Here is a 24,610-nt window from a genome sequence, read left to right on the forward strand (position 1 = left end):
TTCCTTCTTTCATTTCCGGTAGAAAACTGCTTCTGTTTATCGATTTTTCAGTAACTTGTTTTTTTTAATTATTCAATACTTGTTTTTTTAACACAATTACAAATAATTTATTTGATATTAGTTTTTTTCAATTTATAACGATTAATATTGTAGCTTAATAATTGATTATTATTATAAATAAATCATTGCAATATATGTAAAAATAATTTAAAATATAAAAATTTATTAATATAAATTAATATATGTAAAAACTTTTCCGAAAAATATTTTCAAAAAATCTGCCAAGCAGCAGAAAATATTTTACACAGATTCAATCGAACACCAGAAAATATTTTCCAGTAGATTATTTTACAGAAAAGTAAAACATTTTCTAGAAATCATTTTACGGAAAATATTTTACTCTCAATCAAACAGACCCTTGATGTCATTTTCATCTTTCCTTCCCAATTTTTGCTATTTTTGAAGATGGGAGAAAATGCCAATTTAACTAGGTTATTAAAATATATGGTTCTCGATTAAGGCGCCTCATCCAGCATGAAAGCCACATGACATGCATTTGCCTGTCGGCATTCGTCATCGTAAACTCCATTGTCTTTCAAAATTGTAACTGCAACTCAACAAAAAACAAGCATGAAAAGTGAAATCCAAACAATGGGTGTTTTGAGGATGTATTATCGGCTCAAAATATTGGTTATATTTGCATGCCGTCTTAATTCAGCATCTCTCAATCTAAATAATAACCAAAAACTGCAACACCGACTTAGAAGTGGTCCTTAAATTGGCTTCAACTCATCTCAGCCGTTTGTTTCACTTTGGTGTGTGCCTGTTATGGATAAAACTCAGACAGGAAAATAGAGTGGTGGGTGACAATGCCTGTTGTTTCCGGTTGGCTGCTCCATACACCTTCTTAATGATGGCAGATGCTGAAAGCTTCATATTAAATCCAACGGTGCAAATGGGTTTTCTTATCAGCCCCTGGTTTTTCCATCCCCCTCGCTCTTCCTATATATAAAGGTTTAAAAATAGATTGAGAATGATAGACTAGAAAATTGTTGGGGGAAGCTATTGCCAATTATTTAAATCTTTGTGTTATTCAGTGATGAATGAAGCATGTGATGTTCCTGTTTCTCTCCAAGAATGCCTTTTTGAGTAATTAGCTTAACATATTTTCTAAGTGTTAATCTCATGTATTTTAAAATGGAAGGAGACATTATTTACTGTTTTCATGAAAAAGACAAGTTGACTTCCCAATCTCCCAATGATTTTACTTGGTTTCGAGTAAAGGGTAAAAGTGACAGATTTGGAAACTTCCATGAGTTAAAAGGACCCCAAAATAGGAAGCCTCAACTATTACCTTATTGTCTCAATTATTTTTTCGCTTACTCGTTAGCGTTTAATATTCGAGTATTTAGTTAGAGGCCAGAATCATTCAAAGAACAATAACAACATTGATTCAAAAACTTGGGGTAGTGAAGGATTGAACCATGATTTAGATTGAAAACATGAAAGATACATAATTACAGCGTGATCCAGATGAAAAAAAGAAGGAAAAACTGCTAGATACATGTTTTACATTAATATGCAGGTGATGCTCATCATAGGAAAGCCAAAGGAAGAAAATAATTTACAAGTGGTGACCCTTGTTACTAAGCAAACCGGTTAAAGCCCTCAGCCTCCCTTTTTTTTTTCATGATGTCAATGGCTCTTGGCTCTTAGTTGATAACCGCTTCAAGAACTCATAGGTGGTTATCATGGTTGTTGCAGACAGAGCCATTGATGCCCATCGTGGTCCCAATCCTCGGTAACAAGCTGCCAATCCGCCTTCTTGAACTAGATTCCGCACTGTTTGCAGTATATTCAATGGTTTTCTTACTCCATTCTCTTCTCTATCCAGAACCTGTAATCTGGTCTTGATGGTGTCAAGTGGCATAGTGATTAAAGCTGAAATGCCACTAGCCATGGCTGCACTTAACCCTTGGACCGCCACCAAGGCCTTTGAATCAGGCCTAAAACCAGACCCCATCACAATACTTCCACTCTCATCTTTTTTACCCATAGAACAACCGATGCCACTCCAAATGAGCTTGTGTGCAACAGAGTAAGATGCCCACCAAACCGCATTAGACGGTGCATATGTCAAAATCGAGATCCCAAATCCCCTGTATAATCCTTTAGGACCATCTGCATATAGAATTTTCCTAAACGCATCAAGACCATTCCTATATCTACAAAAATTCACATTGAGATTTACATTTTTGCTACTGTTACTGTCATTATATCCTTGAACCATTAGTCTCTGGCTTACAACATCAATTGGGGTCCAAACCAGTTGCGCAGCCATAGCTGAGCTCAACCCAGCAGCTGCATTAGCTAAAGCAGTAGCTGTAGTATCCGAAAATCCTAAACTAACAGTTGCAGTGCCAACACTGCTCTTGGTAACCTCAAGGGCTCCCATGTAAAGTGCCCTAGCTGGGATTGTCCCCATCAAAGAGGTACCAAAACCCCTGTAGAATCCTCTCAATCCTTCATATCTCATGATGGAGAATGACATTTTAAAGCAAGAAACTTGAGTAGATGAGACTTGTTGCCTAGTTTTCAAGACAACTACAGGGTAAAGAGCAGCTGATACACCTGAAAATAAAGCGGCACCAAGAAAAAAGAACTTGGATTTATCAAGCATGTGCCAATCTATATCTGCTGGGATATGAATCTCTGACCCTGAATCATCCTCAGCTGCACTTAAACTCATCTTCGCCACTTTTATAATATGTTTAGTTCAACTAAGTAAAATCTGATTTTGTTTTTTTGGGTTACCCTTTTCACAATCACCACAGTTAATCACAAACCAACTCAGCTCAAAAGAAGATTATCAAAAAGGCAAAGAAAATTGAAAATTTATGATGGGTTTTTAATCTTATAGTATTTGGACTGGAAAAGAAAAGGAAAAATTATGACTTTCTTTCTATAGTTACTATTAGTTGTAAAATCAAAGAAGAAGAAGAAGAAGAAGAAGAAGAAGAAGAAGAATAGGGGTTTTGTTGTTTTTCCTTTTTTTCCTTTTGCGCAGCCAAATTTGGGATCGAACGTGAATCAGCAGAAATAAGTCAAGCATTTACTCACTATACGAAAACCCCAGATTTTATCTTTGATTCTTACCAGGAAAAAACCAAATCTATGCAACATCTTCAAGACTTTTTCTTCATCTTCTTTTGTCGATAGGCAACAAACGAATGACAAAAACAAAGACAGAGAGAGAGAGAACACAGATCTCAAAAGCAAAGAATCTAAAGGAAAGGAAAGGGAAAAGGAAAAGGAAAAGTGGAGTTTACACAGAAAGCGAAATGGATAGAGTTAATAAGAAGGAAATGGAAAGAGAGATGTGGCGAAATGGATAGCTTTTAACGGTAAGAGAGGAAAGAAGGACAAGGGGTATATGGATTTTAGCAAGGGTTTTGGGGGTGCGATGGAAGTGGACACGCGTCGCTTTTCATTTGGGGTAGCTTTATTAGCCTGCTTTAAGGCTCACTTGGTTCAAGCAGCTCAGCTAGTCGACTCACCCAACTCTTTCTCTTGCCACCCGACTTAACTAAAATTCCATAAACAAAATCCCTCCATTGACATCGGGTGGTTAAACTGGTGATTACCGAGGGTATAAAATTGGATACAGACTGAGGTTCCATTTAAATCATTGTTCAGATTATCTCCGATTAAATTAAAAATAATTATAGTGGTGAAATTAATTATTATATTGTTGAGGTTGAATATTATAATAATGATATTAGAATTAATGGTAATTTGTGTGTTTGGCTTTAACCGTAGTAGTAACACTAAGATTGAATCGAAAAGGATCGTTTAATTACAACAACAAATAATGTAATTTTTAAAAATTCAAGGGATAATAATTACAATATTTTATTTTTAAATTTTTTTATTTAAATAAAATATTGATTCATATTTGTTGATATTAAGATCAAACAAAGTAGAGATGATGGTGACGTAGTATTCACGAAAGGGTCCTTTGTCATTTGGCAAAGTATAGTAACCTTGTTAGGTAGCTTGATTTACTTAGGTGAATTAGAAGAGGTTTTGGAAGACCCTTAGCTAGGGCTACTCCCCCCGTTCACTACAATGGATGATGAATCCTAAAATGATCCACTAAGAGGCTCCGATTAGTTACCTTGGTGTAACGCCATAGCATTTTAAAACTTCACCCACAAATAAATGGATGGGGAAGTGAAACCTTGCCTCCAATGCATAAAGAGGTAGGTAAGAACTTGGCCTTTGGTCGTCGTCTTTGGGGCCATGTAACATCCTTTACCCGTATTCGATGTTAGAATAGGGTACGAGGTGTTACCGGACTTATACTCAAGCAAACATACAAAACCGGGTCATAAAATTTTATTCAAATCAAATTCATTCATACATATGCAAATTGTCCTTTATATGGGCCTACAAGGCCCAAAACATACATTGGGAGTAGTTCAGGACTAAGCCGATAACTTTAGAAAATTTTGGAAAAACTTAGAAAAATTTTCATGAAACAGGGGCACACGCCTGTGTGGAGATAGGAGACACGCTTGTGTGCCCTCGACATGCCCGTGTCCGCAGGCCATGTAACTCTCTGTTTATGACATTAGCACTAAAATATAGTTACACGGCCGTGTCACACGCCCGTGTGGCTAGATCGTGTGGTTGATTAAAATTATAATTTTTCATAAAATGGTGCAGACTTCACACGGCCTGGGCACACGCCCATGTTTCCAAGCCATGTCCCTCACACGGCCAAGACACATGCCCGTTCGTGTCTTAGCCCGTGTGTTTACTACTGGGCATTCTGTTTTGTAAAACTAAAGTGCAGGGGACACATGGCCAGACTACACGCCCATGGGGGGCAGATCGTGCGTCACACATGGCCTAGACACATGCCCGTGTGTCTACCCGTGTGGACAACTTTGAGGCTATTTTCCAAGCCATTTGCCACCCTTAAATGCTCACTCAGTTATACATTTTTGATGGCATGCAACATAGCATATTTAGTCACTCAAATACTCACAATTATGATTAATCCATGACTTTGTAAGGTTAACATATCACATGATCAAACCATCATGCTTTCATATGGCATTCCACACCAATTTCATATTTATTCATCCTTATAAACCTACCTTTAATCTACTCAACTAGACCATAGCTATGGTCATACCTATTAGTCCCAATTCATTCATTAAGCATATGTGCCATTTATCACATCCATTACCAACAAGCAACCACTAACCACATCACGAAGTATAAACACATTGCATGCATGCATAAATAATTAGGGTTACAAATCGAGAAGCAAATATAAGAAACTTCTCATGGCCTTATACAAAATGAACCATAATACCATCATGAGCCAACTCATTTGGCTAATTAATATGACACATAACAAAATAACCAAGTCCCCTATACATGCCATACTCGAAATGTTGAGACTAACTATACCCAAATGTCCAATTGATAATGTGATCGAGTCTCCGACGTCCTTCGATCCCTGAGATAGCTTGGTGACACTAAAAAGATGAAAATGAAAGGGGTAAGCATTAAAGCTTAGTAAGTCCATGTAACAGCCCGACTTAGGGCCTAGTCAGAGCAGTGGTCTCGGGACCACAAATCTGAAGTTAGAAAATTTATTTTATTAAAATTATGAGGTTATAACATGATTATATTAGTGTATGAAAAATTTGGTGGTCAATTTTAATGTTTGTGAGCCCGATTGCGAAAAAGGACTAAATCGCATAAAAGGAAAAAGTTGCATTTTAGTAACCAAATGTGTTAATTAGATAGAGAACTAAAATTTAGGGTCTTTAAAGGGCAATTAAACCCTTTTTTAAAGTGTTGGCCGGTCATGAGTATTAGAAAAATCAAATGGTCAAAAATATTAGGTGAATGATGTCATTTTTGGTGATAAAATAATACCTATGCCTAGCCTTCATCTTTTTCTCTTCATTCTCTTATTCTTAGTCGAATTTTCCATGAAAAATATGGGTTCTTGGAGCTTTGAAAATTTCAGCAAGCTATCTCTTCACAAGTAAGTGATTTTAATGAGTTTTCTTGAAGGTTCTTACATTTTTGAGACCCTTGAAGCATGAGCTTTCAAATGAGGGGTCTAGTTTGCAAAATGATGGATAGTTTAGGGTTTTGAAATGAAAATATTTATGAGGTTTTCTGAGTTTTTATGGAAGAATATGAGTCCTATTTGTGTTATAAACAACTTTTGTGAAAGGTGTTAGCATGAAAACACCTAAAGGGACTATTTTGCATAAGTTGCAAAATAGGTAGTAAGTGTGTGAAATAGTGAGATTTTGGGGCTTCCATAAGAGTAAAAAGAGTTCGGATAGGCTTGAGATACAAAGAACTTTGATAAAAATCGATTTTCGAGCATAGCGGCAAAATGGTCATTTTGTCAAGGTCTAGGGGCAAAATGATTATTTTAGCTAAGATGTAAATTTTAGATAGCCTAATTGTGTTTAATGACTAAATGAGTACATTTTTGCTATTATAGATCAAGATTTATTGAATTCAAACCTAGACCGGGGGAAAGCCAAGCAAATCGACTAAACCGACTAGTTGAGTACGTTTTGTAATTTGAGGTAAGTTGTATGCAAATAATATAACTACATTGCTAATACATGTGTTCGCATTGTCATTGAATTGATATAGCATGGATTGATAAATTGTGAATTGAGAATGCTTAGTAATAATTGAGATAATAGAAAGACCCCGTTGAAACTCTAGGAAGAAAACTGGATATTCGTGCCAAGACATTTGGGTGATTTGTGTGCTAGTGTAAGACATGTCTGGGACATGCATCAGCCACATTATGAGAGCCAGTATAAGACCATGTCTGGGACATGGCATCGGCGTAGAGGTGAGTGCCAGTATAAGACATGTCTGGGACATGCATTGGCTAAGATTTGTGCTAGTGTAAGACATGTCTGGGACATGCATCAGCATGTCCATACGAGAGCCAGTGTAAGACCATGTCTGGGACATGGCATCGACAACTTATCCCATGTTTGAGGCTTATAGAATATCTGGTAGTTTTCCGAAAGGTTCAAATTTAAAGATTACGAAAGTAACCTAAAAGGAAAGTTTAATAAAGTTTGAGTGGTATAGGTACCTATTTGGTATGCATAACTATTGAGCTCAAATTAGAAAATGTGCATTGAGTAGATGGTAATGAGTAAGTTAAGTTTAAACTTACTTTTGAGTTATGAGCATGATGACCAATGGTGAAATTGTTGTTGTATATTTATTTATATACAACTTACTAAGCTTTAAGCTTACTCTCTTTCCTTTCCCTTTTCTTTCAGTGCTGCTTAATTAGCTCAAGGATCCTTTGGAGTCGGAGATATCGATCGCACTATCAATCAAAGCACTTGGTATAGTACAAATCTTCCTTTGAAGTATGGAATGTATAGGGCTAGACTAGGATGTGTATTTTGATGAGAAATTAGTTATGTATTTTGGCTTAAGTTAAAAGCCCTTCATTTGTATCAAGCCTAGAATAATGGCTATTCTTTATTTTGGTAATTGCTTATAATGTTCTTTCTATGGATGAATTGGTATCCATTGTGGTGAAAGTAGTATATTGAAATGATCTTGTGTATGTTGAGTAAAATGGGTGACATATGGCTTAGAAATGGCCTCCTTTTTTCTACACGGGCAAGGCACAGGGCGTGTGTCTAGGCCATGTGTGACACATGGCTCACTCTCACGGGTGTGTGTTATGGCCTTGTGTCCCTTGCACTTAAAACTTTAAAGTCATTTTTTTATGCACAGGTAGGCCACATGGGCGTGCCTTGTGGTCGTGTATGCAAAGCAGTAACCTCTTAAGATCACACGATTAAGACACATGGGCGTGTCATATGGCCGTGGGCTCAAGTCAGTAGCTAGCTAAGTATCACATGACCATATCACACGGGCGTGTGCCATTGCAGTGTCTTAAAGTCAGTGTTGCACACGGGCTAAGGGCATGGGCACGTCCTGAGTCACATGGGCTTGTGGAGCCTTAAAGTATAATTTTCCAAGATTTTCTTAAGTTCTCTGTTTAGTCCCAAACCACCACGGATGTATGTTTTGGGCCTCGTAAGCCCATTTAAGGGACAGATTGCTTATGAAATGAAAAGTTTTTAAATTGATCAAAATTTTATGACCCGAGTTTCTAAGATTGAATAAGTTAGGTAGCACCTTAAACCCTATTCCGGCGTTGGATACGGGCGAGGGGTGTTACAGTACATATGCAAATAATATGCAATCTAAACAAGTATTTAACATATATTTAACATAATGAACGTAAATTTGTATTTCATCAAATTACTTAAGCTTACTCATCACACATAATATGCAAATAATATGCAATCTAAACAAGTATTTAACATACATTTAACTTATTTAATACATACATTGTTCGAATCGACCTATAACACACACTTTGGTAAGATTACCTTTTTACCCCTAACTTTTCACTTATTTACAAATTGGTCCTTGGCTCATAAAATGAAATGCATGCATTTTTTTTGTTACCCAAGCCTAGCCGATTCATATTCTTACTCCTAGCAACCCACATTTTTCTTTATTTCACATATTTACTACTCATTTTACAACTTTTACAAATAAGTCCTTTTTAGGTGTTTTAATGCAAAATCACTTTGTAAAAGATTTTTATCACACATCAAACTTTCATATTCTTCCATTAAACACCAAAATAAATGCATGTCATATATGGGTAAATTTTTGAACATAAACCCTACTTCAAAATAAGGCTAGAAATGGATAGATCATGCTTCAAGGATTTCAAAAATGTAAAGAACATTAAAAACGAGTTAGAGGTACTTACAATCAAGCTTGAAAAGTTGAAAAATCCTAGCTATGGAGACCACCTAAATTTCAGCACTTAGGGAAGAAGATGGACATGAATTTTTCTTCTTTTTCCCTTTTTATTCTTTTAATTACTAAATGACCAAAATTCCCTTAAGGCTTTTCTTTCAAAATTTTCCTATTCATGCCCATTTTGTCCAAAATTTTAGAACTTGGTTAAATTGTTATTTAAGACCTTATATTTATAATTCATAGCAATTTCATGCTTTAAGCTTCTAGAACTCAAGTTTTGCAACATATTCAATTTAGTCCCTAACTTCAAATTGGTCACTTTAGGCATAAAATTTCTTTATGAAAATTTCACACAAACATGTAATAATATCATGGATCATCAAATAATCATCAAATAATTATTTCTACTTCAGATTTGTGGTCTCGAAACTACCGTTTCGACTGGACCCTAATTTCGGATGTTATAGGCCACTATGGTGCTTAGAGAATTAGCCCCTTAAGGAATGCTAAAGTCAATATTAAAATAGTTCACTAGTGACCCATGGTAGCAGAGCAACCATCTCATCTCCCTTACCACTGGCCAACACACGCTCCTTTTCCAACCTTGGGCCTTTCCTTATTTTCTTGGTGATTGCCTCAAAAGTGTTGGCTTGTCTACCACGATTATCTTTATCCATCAGAATCAAATGGAAATGAAAGAAAATGAAACAAACAAAAAAAGGGTTTGATAGATGGAATCTTACCCTTAAAACCTTTAAACTTGATCTATGATGGCAAAGAATAATGAAGAACAAAAAGGAACAACAATAAAGGAAAATAACAAAAGAGAAGAGAAAACTTGAAAAAAGAAAGAAAACTTAAGAAGCTCGAGAATTACAGATAAGAGAAAAAAGCTCAGAAGCACTTAGAAAATTTTTGATTGACGCCAATAACCTTTAACTTTTGAAGAAATGGTCTATTCAAGGGGTTTCTTCAAAATAACACATTTTTGAAACCTAACAGCCTTAATGTTCCATAGTCACTCCCAAAAGAATACGTGCCTCACACAAGGATAAGAAGTCTACCTTATAATTAGTATCATTTCCCAAGGTACAACCGTACTTTATCACTAATGCAACCATTCCAAAACCTTTGGTGCATCCTTCTTTTTCATGCACGAACTAGACAACACTTCATCTACCATCCCCTTTGTTACTTAGTTTACTTAGGTGACCCTCCATATGAGATTGCTAGTAGGAAGGTTTCGAAGCAGCCTACTTGATGGCCTACCTCTCGATCCAGGGGGGAGGGGAGGGGCAATTGTTATATCTCTACTTTGACAAAGACATATGGTAGAATAGGAGGGGACTTGTCAATGACCTTCTGTTGATGGCCTGTGACAGTGACATTGTGACAGCCCTAAATTGACCCTAGTCAGGAAGTGGTTTCGGGACCGCTAAACCGAGTCACCGAAGTATTTGAATGTGATAATTATTGTCTAGAATATGTGAATATGAATGTGTGAAAGTTTTAAGCTTCGATTTAGTCGATTGCATGTGAATTTAGTTAATAGGACTTATGTGTGACACTTTTGAAATGTGATAGGTTAATCTATAAGGACCTATTAAAGCATGTAGTGAAAATAATGGTTTTGCATGTCAAATACTCCTTTTTTTATACATAGTGGCCGGCCATGATGGAGCATATATTAGAATATGTGGTAAATTTCCATGAAGTGGTCATTATTTTATGTAAAAGAAAGGAAATAATAAAAGAAAAAAAAAGAATGAAAATGTGATGAAAACAAAAGAAGAAATCGGTTCTTCTTGGCCAAATGAAGAGATGAAGAAATAAGGGGAACTTGCCAAAAGAAATTCGGCATTCTTCTTTAGCTAGTAAGAGGTAAGTTTTGAATTGTTGATTTAGTTTTATGATAGGTTAAGTTAGTAATTGGATGCACTCTTAGTAATGTTAAGAAAGTTGGAGCTTTTATGGTGGTTTGGGCATCATGCCGTGAATCTAAGTGTTAACATTGGAGGTCATTTTCATGTTGTATGGGATAAAAGGGGGGATGATAGTATGGAATGAAGATTTTTGAATAAGTAGGTTAGTAGCACTTGGTACATTCGGTTACATTGAGTCTAATTAGAATGTTAATTTCTTTCTCTATGATTATTTTCCTTGTATGTTAAAGGGGTCCTTTGATGGGTCTGAATGAATTATGAAAGTCATAATAAAAAAAATGTATGAAGTTAAGGTACGAATTTTAGTTCGGGTGATAGGGATAATTCGGTTGAAATGTTGAGTATGGGAGTTGTCATTTTAGGTTAAGATCAAAAGAATGGTTAATAGGCATTAAAAGGTTAAATGTATGAAATTTGATGTATAATAACTTATAGGTAATTACATAAGTAAGGTTAAATTTAATTTGGAATATTCGGCCATATAGGTGTATATGTTTGTGATAATATTTTTTGTTAACTCTCGATAATCGATTGAAGGAGTAATATTGGCTTATAAGGTTGAGTTGATTCATGATGTTGTATATTAGAATTAAAAATACTTGAGACTAGGTTACCTTAATAGTGATAATACATTCGACCTTGAAGCATTAATCGAATATTGGTTAAGGTTTTGATATTTTGAACAAGGATAGTTGTGAAATGGAGTGAAAACCATTAAATTATACACATAAGTATCCAGCAAGAAAATTAAACTACTAAATGTGTTTATTCTAGATCAAGACATCAAAGGGGGAGAATCAAACAAAGGCAAAGCAAAGATAATCGAGTAGTCGATTGGGAATCATTTCATCCAATATAAGGTAAGTCCTTAAGCACTCCTGTGAGGTTGATTAGCTTGTATATAAATAATATTAGTGAATCATAAAAGGGATTCCTTTCGTTAGGAGTTCTCTTGGAATAATTTTCCTATTTATTAATATGACCATATGTGCTATTTAAATTAAGTAAATTTCCTTATCAAAATGAGTTAACATGTGGCACTATGTGTGCGGAATTAAGTAGCATTATGTGTGCCGATTTGGGTGTTGAAGTATAAGAGAAAATCCAATGCACTGAGTGTGCGGTGTGCTATGGCACTATGTGTGCGAGTGTGACGAGCACTATGTGTGCAAATTCGATTAATAATATAAAATGAGCGTGAAAGAACGAAGTGGTAGAACTAGTAACTAAAGTATCGAACTTGAGGCATGTACTGAGTAGGTACAAATTTATCTAGTGCATCAAATTCCATGCTTTGAGGGATCGGGTCTAAATCAATTGGGTTGTTTTGGTGTTTGATTTGATTGTAGGAATTGGCATGAGATTGAATCGAATTCTAAGAATGATAGCGTAGCTCGGTATAGTTGGAGTAACTGATTTTTTTTGCATTATTTGCTTCTCTTATGATCTCTTATAATTATACGGTATGTAATGCTTATGACTTACTGAGTTATATACTCATTGGTGTGTTTATTTGTCACTTATTTAGGTTCCTTTGATCCATTTTTGTGTGCTCGGGATCACCGTCGAAGTCATCTCACCAGCTTGCAACTTTTTGGTATCTTCTTCTTAGTTGGTCTAAGAGAACATTTCGGCATGTATAGGCTATTATGTTTTGTTTGAACTTTGGTATGTATACTTTTAGCCATGCGAAAATGGCGTAAATGTTAAGTTGAATTGGGTCTTATGATACTTAGTTATAAGTAACGGTTAAAGTCTATTTAATTATTATGCCGTTTGTCATGGCTAATCATTTCCGGTGTTACACTCATGATATGGTTATTGAGTAGTAAGGAAATGCTTGGTAATGATTAGCCTTGGGTATGGCTAGTCATGATTATACTTGGTGATATGCATGCTAAATTACTCTAATAGAAAAAAAAATTTTACTCTAATAATAGAGGCAGACAGCAGTAGTGTTGTGAAATTGAAAAATCACTAAAAATAGTATAAATGGAATTAAATAATGGATAAATTATGGAATCTAAGCTCGATGAGTCTATTTTTACATGGAAGAAGTAAAACAAGTATATGAGCTATACTGTATGAGATATTTAAAATCTTGTGAAACAGGACCAGAACGATTTCTGGATCCCCTGTCCTGAATTTATAAATTCACCATAAATTCTACAAAGATAATTAGAAGTCATACTTTATATGTACAGATTCCATATTGAGTCTACTTTTATTAGGAACAAACGGCATAGTCATTGAATATCTGTACAGAGAGATATCTGGTTCGTAATACACAGAGGTCAGAGTAGTTGAACCCTAAAATAGGGGAGACTTTAACTAATAAACTGTACTAATTGGCTTGACCAAAAATTCTAGAAAAAAATTTTTAGATGGACACATGAGTCTAGTTTCAGGAAAAATTTACGGAACTTGTTTTCGAGTTTTGTAACTCGAGATATGATTTTTAAGGTGGCAGTGACGCAGTTGGCCAGCTTGTCTGGAAATGGTAAAATGAACTATATAAATAAATGAGTTAAGTTTGTTCACACTTCGTGTCCGACTCCGGAAACGGTCTCGGGTACGGGGTGTTACAGACATTCCATTGGGTATACTTCGTAACGACCCTCTTGGCAGAACCATCCATGATTGACCCTTCCAAATCCTACTTTAACTACCTCAGAGATGATCCACAACATACCTTTTGTAGGGACCACTGAGACATACCAATCTCGTACAACCTCAATAAAGTGAATGCCATAAGATTACTGCATGGTACCATATATGGCGACAATTGACTTGCAATGACCCTGCCACCTAGCCAACCATACAAGCAGGCTTACCCTCCGTATTGTCGGTGATGTGGCACTGCCAAACAATAGGGCTTCCTCTTGTATATACCTTAATGTTGGAAAATCAGTTTAGAAAACAATTATTTTAGGTACAACGAAAGTTTAAAAATTTTCTAAAACTTAGCCCTTTTGTGATATTTATAGTAATAAACCTAAACTAGAATTATACTTGTACTTTGCTCAAGGCGGACTAAAGCTATTCTAGCTATTAGCCAAACGACGTTCTCCACTATCCTCGAACCACGAATTGCCTTGAGTATAGGCTTGAGCAACACGAACCAAGTCGCAAAATGAAAATAATTTATTACACGAACCAAGTCGCAGAATGAAAATAATTTATTTACTTTTGTAGGAACACAAATTCTCTCTATTATTCGATAATTATTTTTTATTTCTAGAAAATAGTGTAAATAAATTATCACTACTTTTTGGCAGAATAACGTCTACGATGTGTGTAAATTGTTTAGCCGGCGGTCTCTGTTTATAGATACAAGTACAAGAGTTTTGCTTGAATAAGTCTTGAAAAAATAATATTATTTTAATAAAAAATACAACACCTACGCTAATTGTAGGAGTGAGGGGCGGTGGCACCTCTGTAGATATTCTAGGGTTGTCGCCCCTTGTATTACACAAGACCATATTGGGTCTTTCTTATATTGAGCTCAATTATATTTGTTTCCTAGACTTTTGCCCAACATTTATAATTTATCTAACCCAACATTTATTTCTATTACCGAAATAAATATTGTAACACCCCTAACCCGTATCTGTCATCGGAACAAGGTTTCGGAACAGTACCGGAACATTCAGAAAAATTTACAATTATCATCGAGAAATTACTATTCAATTACCGAGGTCATTCCTAATTTCCTTTGATTGAACCCTCGAGGCCTCATACGAGCATTAGAATCAAGTCGAGACTTAATCGGAAACTTTAAGAATTTTTTGTGACTTTTCAAAAATTTTCCTAGGTGCAGGGCTCACACGTCCGTGTGGTCAAGCTGTGTACAACACATGTCCGTGTCCCTAACCCGTGTAATTCTCTGACTTTCAAGTCATGAACAAATTGAAGTCACATGGCCAAGTCACACGCCCGTGCGCTATGCCGTGTGGCGAATTTTTAGTTTCAAAATTAGGTGCAGTTTTCACTCGGTCGTGTAACACGCTCGCGCCCAAGGCCGTGTCTACCACACGGCTGAGACAAACACCCGTGTCTCTGCCCGTGTGCCCATTTTGAGCATTCTTTTTTGCATTTTTAAGATGTAGGGGACACATAGCCAGACCACATGCCCATGGGACAGGCCTTGTGTCACACACGGCCTAGACACACGCCCTTGTGGACAAAATTAAGTCATTTCCTAGCCTCATTTGTCACCCAAATTTACCATGTTCTTGCACTAAAATATACCAAATACAATTCAACCATTTCAAACATCCATCTCAAGCGAATTTCAGCATTTACAAGGCATACCACCACATGCACACATGTTTATAATTTTACCATAGACTAATCCATTTGATGGAGACACTTAAACATTTACCTAATATATGTGAAGATAGCATAGCATGACATTACAAGTGTATCAAAATGACTATTTCTAACCATTCCAATGGCTAGGTTACAAAACAACCATTACAAGCCATCCTTGGCCAACTAAGCTTATAGATGCCATTATACCAAAATGAGATTTCTAGTTATACCAAACTAAAATAGTGGATAGTGTGATAACTGCTCCAATCGACTTCCAACCTTCGCGAGCTTTGAGCACTATAGAGCAGGGAAAAATAAATAGAGTATGCATTTTATGCTTAGTAAGTTCGTATAACGGCAAATAAAGTTACCGATCTTATTTATTAACACAAGAACACATACATACATTGTAACACCCCTAACCCATATCCGTCGCTAGAATCAGATTATAAGTCGTTATCGGACAATACTGAACATTCGCAATCATTTCGTAAACATCAAAACTTCATAGATCAAACATTAATACGGAGTCCCATGTATAGGTCATTGAGACCTTAAACATGTATTAGAAAGGGGTCGGGACTAAACTAAACACATATAAAATTTTTTCGAAAGCTTAACATTTTTCCAAGGTTTACAGGTCACATGCCCGTGTGAACAGGTCGTATGCTTGGCCATGCCAAAATTGGAGGGTATACTGACTTTAATTCGTAACGTACCCTAGGGGACACATGGTCGTGTAACGTGGCCATGTGTCATACACGGCTGAGACACACGCCTGTGTCTCTCCCATGTAGACAAAAATAAGCCATTTGAATAGCCAATTTGCCACCCCAATTGGGTCAAACCTATAAGCACCAAAACTATGCTTAGTACACATACTAAATCATATCAAAAACATATATACAATCACAACAAAAAATAAGCCATATCACATGGCTATATATACATTACATTCATATTGACATGCCACTTAACCACAAACTCAAAGCTTTTATTTATCGAAACGATAACTGGATAGTGTGATGAGATCTCCTGTGACTTCTAACCCAAGCAAGTCTCCGAAACTCTATAAACAAAGGAAAAGCACGGAGAGTAAGCTTCGAGAGCTTAGTAAGTCATAAGCAATTACATCTTCACAAAATCATGCATATAGTTCAACTTGATTAAGTCAAAATTTAGTTAACTTCATACACATATTCAATCACTTTTCTATATAATCCAACATTGCCACATTAAGAAATTCTGTTACATAACCAACCAAAACATAGTCATTTATTTTATTTAATGCATAAAAATATATAAATTCCTTTTTATGCATTTCAAAACCCGAATTGTGACAGCCCTAATGTGACCCTAGTCGGGAAGTGGTTTCGGAACCACAAAACCGAGTCATAAAAATAATTAGCTGTCATATTTGATGCTTATTATATGTATATATGCATGTGTGAAAATTTCATATTTGAATTTTGTTAATTGTAGGTGAATTTTAGTAAATAGGACTTATGTGAGAAAATTTAGAAATGTGCTAGGCAAATGTAAAGTGGCCTATTAATGCATGTTATAGAAATGATGGGTTTGCATGTCAAATTACCCAAAATTTGAGCTAGTGGCTGGCCATGCTATGGGTCATAGCATATTTTAAGCATGGTGTGTTAATGTTTCTTGTTGGAAAGAATAAAATAAAAGAGTTAGTAATAAAATAAGGGGATGAAGGGTGATGAAAACAAAGAAGAGAAAAAAAAGTGTTCATCCTTTAACATCTTTGGCCGAAAATTTTAAGGAGAAAGGAAGAAGAAAGGTTGAAGAAGTTCGGCCATGCATGTAACTAGGCTAAGGTATGTTTGATGTTGCTCCATGAGATTCATGTATATTTTTAGTTGTTAGCTTGAGTTCTACCTAGCCCATGGTTTAAATCTTTGCTATGTGAGGGAGATGATACTCGGCCATGGGGGTTGTCTTCTTGGTTGGTGTTTGATGTTGTGTTGATGAGGTATGAAGATGATAGAGTTTGAGTGCTCAACAAAAAGGATTGGATGTGAGGGTGTGTGAGAATTTGAAAAAAGTAGGTCTTAGCAACTTCATGAAGCATTCGGCCATGGTAGGAAGTAGAAGAGAAATATAGTTGTTTTTCATGTTAGATGAAGTAGAGAAGCTGTGTGCTAAGGCCGAATGTGACTTTGAATACTATTGAGTAATGTATGTGTTTTGAATTGATGGAATGGAGAGGATGCTTTAATTTTGTTATGAATAATTATATGTTAAATTAAGGGTTGCTAAGTTAGCTATTAAGGTGAAGTGCTAATGCTAGTATTTGATTACTAGTGTATATATGTGTTTTAGCCGAGCTTTGAACTTGAAACAAAATGGTAATTAGTCAATACAAGTGACCATATTTGTAGAATGTATTAAGTATACAATCGGCCTCACCATAGACATGCATATTCGGCCACATGAATGAATACATAGATTGATGTTGTACGTTCGGCTATAGGTAAGAATATTGGCTAGTAGGTTGAATTTGATTCATGATTTCATACATATATGACTCTAATGCCTAATATACATGGGCTAAGTACCTTGAATTTCTCCTTGATGTTCAAAATGATTAAATCAATTTATTTGTTAAATTAAGCTCAAGAGCAAAGGGGAACTAAATCCGACAAAGGAAAGGAAAAGGTGATCGAATAGACGTTGAAATCGTTCGACAACATCCGAGGTAAGTTTTCGAGTAATGGAACTTAGATTATGATTCGATTAGGTCATGACATATAAGTATGACAAATAAACGGTGATATAATGATTCTACTTGAATTATATATTGAGGTGATTAGTTTATACCTATGACGGGCAGCCGAATGTGTATAGAGATCATGTTATAAAGCCAATCAAAATCGTGCTCTTTGTATGTGGCTATTGAGCCGAAATTAGTAAGTGTGATAAGTGTCTTGTGTTTGAGCTTTGGTAATGAAAATGAAATATGGATGTGTCATGATTTATTGATATATGTGCATGGTTATTCGAATGATATCCGGGCTAAGCCCCGAAGGCATTTATGCTAGTGACTATATCCGGACTAAGATCCGAAGGCATTTGTGCGAGTTGCTATATCCGGGCTAAGACCCGAAGGCATTTGTGCTAGCGACCATATCCGGGCTAAGTCCCGAAGGCATTTATGCTAGTGACCATATCCGGGCTAGGACCCGAAGGCTTTGTGCGAGTGGTTATATCCGGCTAAATCCCGAAGATACTTGGGTTTGGGAATGACTGATCTTGCTGTAATAATTTCAATTAATACGCTCGTAAAATCCCAACGATGAGGTATGTTTCGTATATGCATTGGAATAATTGATTGCTTCTAAATAGTATTCGCTCAATCGATTAACAAACTTCCGGCTTTTAGTCAAGTTGATTCCTTATGTATGAGTATAAGGGTTGGTAATGTGAAGTAGGTATGATTTTGAGAATGTGTGTATATGAAATTATCCGTTTAGTCATATGAATGCTATACTTCAATTGTGCCTAATTTCATTGCTCAAAACTTACTAAGCATTAAATGCTTATTCCGTTTCTTTGATTCTCTGTTTTATAGATTTTGGTTCGTCAGCTATCGGACTCGGGATTGTCAAAGTCGAAGTCGTCCACACTACCAAAGCCCTTGTGGTACTCTTTTAGTTGAACTCTGCTAATGGCATGTATAGGACTACCCTTTTGTTGTTAGTCAAGTACTTTGGTGTTGTATATATTTGGATAGCCATACGAAAATGGCTTATATATTTTGAGCATAGTGTTATAATCATTTTTTATGTATATGGTTATTGAGAGGTGTGGATATGCTTGGCAATGATTGGCCATTGGAATGGTTAATCATGATCATATTTTGTGCTATATATGCTAAAGGGCTAGTTGAATCATGGAGACTATGAAATAGGTAAAGTCTACCTTAAAGGCAGATGCTGACAGCAGCAGTGATGTAAATTTTAAAAATCACTAAAATAGTAAGAATGGAATTAAATAGTGAATAAATTATGTAATCGAACCTTGATGAATCTACTTTCATATGGAAGAAACGAAACGATCATATGAGTCGTATTTTAAGAGATATTTAAGTTTTCATGGAACAGGGCCAGAGCAATTTCTGGATCCCCTGATCTAACTTTGGAAATTCACTATAAATTAACCAGAGATAATTATAAGTCATGCCATATATTTATAGATTCATTTTTGAGTCTAGTTTCTTTAGAAACAAATGGCTTAAGTATTGAAGCCCTGTACAGTGATATATATAAGTCGTAATGCATGAAGGTCAGAGCAGTCGGATCTTGAAATAGGGGAGAATTTAACTAATAAACTGTACTAATTGGCTTGACCAAAAATTCTAGAAAACAATTTTTAGATGGACTTATGGGTCTAGTTTTAGGGAAAATTTACGGAACTGGTTTTCGAGTTTTGGAACTCGAGATATGATTTTTAAGGTGACAGTGACGCAGTTAGCCAGCTTGTCTGGAAATTTTAAATGAACCGTGTTTTACAATGAAATAAGTTTGTTAACACCTCGTGTTCGACTCCGAAAACGGTCTCGGGCACGGGGCGTTACAATTTTATTGGTATCAGAGCTACGGTTTAGTCAATTCTAGGACTACCGTAATACGTTTGGGTCTAGCTATACATGCCATTATGTGATTATGTGATAGTGTGGTGATTTCTGACAATTGAAAATGTGTTTATTTATAGTAATGGATCCCGATCCTAACCGACCGGTAGCTGATGATCTTGAGAGTGTAACGCCTTCTCCCGCGCAAGGGACAGCACCGGCGGACTCTCAACCTATTGCTAGTAATCCGAACGATGAAGCTAGACAAGCTTTTTATAGCGTGATGAATGATTGGTTCAACCAATACATTCGAACTAATACGGCTGTTCCACAACCCCCATTCCCGACTAATACAACCCCCGCACCTGCAATGCCTCCGGTCACTGACCAAATAAGGTCAAATAAGCCCCCAGTTGACAGAATCCGAAAACACGGGGCTACTGAATTTAAAGCTACGGACAGCGACGACACCGAGCAAGCTGAATTTTGGTTGGATAACACTATTCGGGTACTTGATGAACTATCTTGCACACCCGATGAATGCTTAAAGTGTACTATCTCCTTGCTACGTGATTCTGCCTACTATTGGTGGAATACGTTGATTTCTGTTGTGCCCAGAGAGCAAGTAACTTGGGAGTTTTTCCAAACCGAGTTTCGAAAGAAGTATATCAGTCAGAGATTCATTGACCAAAAACGGAAGGAATTTCTTGAACTTAAACAAGGTTCCATGTCGGTTACCGACTGTGAACGAAAATTTGTGAGGCTTAGCCGGTACGCACGAGAATGCATTTCTTCAGAAGCTGTGATGTGTAAACGTTTCGAAGATGGACTGAATGATGATATAAAGCTGTATGTTGGCATTTTAGAAATCCGAGAATTTGTGGTACTTGTCGAGCGAGCTTGCAAAGCCGAGGAGCTCAGTAAGGAGAAAAGGAAAGCTGATATGGGAGCAAAGGAGTTTCGTAAGAGATCTTCGGGAAAGCCCTTCCAACAGTCATCGAAGAAATTTAGAGATGACTTAGGCCGGTCTAGAGACACTTCGGGTTTTTCTAGACGAGATCGTGACCAACCCCCTGTGAGTACACGAGTCACTTCGGTCGCCAGTGTTGGAAACGATCGTCGAGACAGAACGGAGCGCCAGTATTGTGGTAAATGGCATTCGGGGAGTTGTAGATTCCATGACCGCTCCTGTTATAAATGCGGATCAGCTGACCATTTTATCAAGGATTGCCCGAGACTGTCTGAACAAAATGTAAATCAGAGTGGGAAACCAGGTGCTACTACTGCTCGGCGTAGACCGTCTAGAAACACGGGCAATGCTAGTGGCGGTCAGAGAGGATCTAGAGATGCTACAACCAGATCTGAGGCTCGTGCGCCTGCTAGGGCTTATGCTATACGTGCACGCGAGGATGCTTCTTCGCCTGATGTTATTACCGGTACTTTCACTCTCTTTGATACTAATGTGATTGCTTTGATTGACCCTGGTTCTACTCATTCTTATATATGTGAAACCTTAGCAACCAGTAAGACTTTACCTGTTGAGTCTACTGAGTTCGTAATTCGGGTGTCAAATCTCTTGGGTCGTTATGTGCTTGTCGACAAAGTGTGTAAGAAATGTCCCTTAGAAATCAGAGGTTCCTGCTTTCCGGCCAATTTGATGCTTTTACCGTTCGATGAATTTGATGTTATCCTCGGTATGGATTGGCTAACCGTTCACGATGTAGTTGTAAATTGCAAAAGAAAAACTATCGATTTGAGGTGTGCAAATAATGAGATGATTCGAGTTGAGTCTACTGACTTGAATGGGTCGCCAGCTGTAATATCATCGATGTTGGCTCAGAAATATGTAAGAAAGGGGTGCGAAGCATACCTTGCGTATGTACTTGATGATAAAAAGTTAGAAAAGAAGCCTGAATCTGTGCCGGTGGTTTGTGAATATCTGGATGTTTTTCCCGAAGAATTACCGGGTTTACCACCTGTTTGGGAGGTAGAGTTTGGTATTGAGCTTGTACCTGGGACTACACCGATTTCGATAGCTCCGTATTGTATGGCACCAACAGAATTAAAGGAATTGAAAGTTCAGTTGCAAGAGTTGACGGATAGAGGTTTCGCTCGACCAAGTTTCTCACCTTGGGGTGCACCAGTATTGTTTGTGAAAAAGAAGGACGGAACCATGAGGTTGTGCATCGACTATCGTCAGCTGAATAAGGTGACAATAAAGAATAAATACCCGATACCGCGCATTGACGATTTGTTTGATCAACTAAAAGGAGCCTCAGTGTTTTCAAAGATAGATTTGAGATCGGGTTATTATCAGTTGCGAATTCGAGATTCAGATATACCCAAAACAGCTTTCAGAACGAGATACGGTCACTACGAGTTCTTAGTGATGCTGTTTGGGCTCACTAATGCCCCTGCGGTATTTATGGATCTGATGAATCGGGTCTTCAGACAGTATCTAGACCGGTTTGTAGTTGTGTTTATTGATGACATCTTGGTCTACTCAAGAGATGAAGCCGAGCATGCTGAGCACCTGAGATTAGTGTTGCAGATTTTACGAGATAAGCAGTTATATGCTAAGTTCAGTAAGTGTGAGTTCTGGTTAAGAGAGGTGAGCTTCTTGGGTCATGTGGTATCCGCATCGGGTATTCGAGTTGATCCAAGCAAAATTTCAGCCATACTTAACTGGAAGCCTCCGAGAAATATTACTGAGGTTCGGAGCTTTTTGGGACTTACCGGTTACTACCGACGGTTTGTAAAAGGTTTCTCGATGATAGCCACACCAATGACGAAACTACTTCAGAAAGATGTTAAGTTTGAATGGACAGAAAAGTGTCAGAAAATTTTCGATCAATTGAAAACTCATTTGACGGAAGCTCCAGTACTAGTGCAGCTCGAATCAGGCAAGGAGTTCGTCATTTACAGTGATGCATCCTTACTTGGGTTGGGTTGTGTATTGATGCAAGAAGGTTGAGTTGTAGCTTATGCGTCGAGGCAACTGAAGCCACATGAGAAAAATTATCCAACCCATGATCTCAAACTGGCTGCCACCATATTCACTTTGAAAATATGGCGACATTACTTATTTGGTGAGAAGTGCCATGTATATTCGGATCACAAAAGTCTCAAATATTTGATGACTCAAAGAGACTTGAATCTGCGACAAAGACGTTGGCTCGAGTTGTTGAAAGATTATGAGCTTGCCATTGACTATCACCCGGGAAAGGCTAATGTGGTTGCGGATGCCTTAAGTCGTAAATCACTGTTTGCTTTACGAGTGATGAGTGTACACTTGTCCGTTCTATCCGACAATGTGTTAGTAGCGGAACTAAAGGCTAGACCATTGTTGATTCATCAAATTCGTGAAGCTCAGAAAGTCGATGATGAATTAGTTGCAAAACGGGCTGAACGTGTTTCGAATATGGAATCAGAGTTTCAAATTGATGATGACGATTGTTTGAGGTTCAGAAGTCGTTTGTGTGTTCCAAGAAATTCAGAACTTATTTCGACGATTCTGAACGAAGCTCATTGTAGCCGAATGTCAATTCACCCGGGGAGTACGAAAATGTACAACGATCTGAGACGTCAGTTTTGGTGGCATGGTATGAAACGAGACATTTCCGATTTTGTTTCGAAGTGTTTAATATGCCAACAAGTGAAAGCGGAACATCAAGTGCCTACAGGTTTACTTCAGCCGATCATGATACCTGAATGGAAATGGGAACAAATCACGAGGATTTTGTATCTGGGTTACCATTGTCGGCGAGTAAGAAAGATGCGATTTGGGTTGTTGTTGATAGACTGACTAAGTCGGCTCATTTTATTCCCGTACGTACAGATTATTCACTGGATAAACTAGTTGAATTGTATGTTTCTCAGATTGTGAGATTACACGGGGTACCCATTTCTATTGTGTCGGATAGAAATCTGAGATTCACCTCGCCATTTTGGAAGAAATTGCAAGAAGCTTTGGGTACCAAGTTGCACTTTAGCACCGCTTTTCATCCCCAAACCGATGGTCAATCCGAGCGGATAATTCAGATACTCGAGGATATGTTAAGATGTTGCATCCTTGAGTTTAGTGGTTCATGGGAACGGTATTTACCTTTGATTGAATTCGCTTACAACAATAGTTTTCAATCAAGTATTAAGATGGCACCTTACGAGGTTTTGTACGGTCGTAAATGCCGTACACCATTGTTTTGGACCGAGCTCTGTGAAAGTAAGATTTTCGGAGTTGATTTGATTAAAGATGCTGAGCAGAAAGTAAGAATAATTCGTGAAAGTCTGAAGGCGGCATCCGATCTTCAGAAGTCGTACGCGGATTTAAAACGAAGAGATATTGAGTATCAGGTAGGAGACAAAGTGTTTCTTAAGGTTTCACCTTGGAAAAAGATACTCAGATTTGGCCGTAAGGGAAAACTGAGTTCGAGATTCATTGGGCCGTATGAAATCTCCAAACGAGTTGGTCCAGTTGCATATAGGTTGCTTTTACCCCCTGAACTTGAAAGGATTCACAATGTTTTTCATGTTTCGATGCTTCGACGTTACAGATCTGATCCTTCGCACATAATTAGTCCATCAGAGGTTGAAATTCAATCTGACTTGAGTTATGAAGAAGAACCGATTCGTATCCTAGCTCGTGAAGTGAAAGAGTTGCGAAACAAAAGGGTTCCGTTAGTAAAGGTGTTATGGCTCAAACACGGAATCGAAGAAGCTACTTGGGAAACCGAGAACTCTATGAGAGAACGATACCCAAACCTATTTACCGGTAAGATTTTCGGGGACAAAAATTTCTTAAGTGGGGGAGAGTTGTGACAGCCCTAATGTGACCCTAGTCGGGAAGTGGTTTCGGGACCATAAAACCGAGTCATAAAAATAATTA

The 24,610-nt window shown here is 37.2% G+C and overlaps 1 protein-coding gene across 1 annotated transcript; it reads right to left on the reverse strand.

The window, feature by feature from the left end:
• Positions 1–1,467: 1,467 nt before the first annotated feature.
• Positions 1,468–3,468, reverse strand: LOC107961651 (solute carrier family 25 member 44). Its single transcript, XM_016897715.2, has one exon. The coding sequence runs from the start codon at positions 2,747–2,749 to the stop codon at positions 1,688–1,690; it is 1,062 nt and encodes a 353-aa protein (XP_016753204.1). The 5' UTR covers positions 2,750–3,468; the 3' UTR covers positions 1,468–1,687.
• Between the last annotated feature and the right edge of the window lie 21,142 nt (positions 3,469–24,610).

Source organism: Gossypium hirsutum, chromosome A06 (assembly GCF_007990345.1).
Source record: "Gossypium hirsutum isolate 1008001.06 chromosome A06, Gossypium_hirsutum_v2.1, whole genome shotgun sequence".
Taxonomy (NCBI): domain Eukaryota; kingdom Viridiplantae; phylum Streptophyta; class Magnoliopsida; order Malvales; family Malvaceae; genus Gossypium; species Gossypium hirsutum.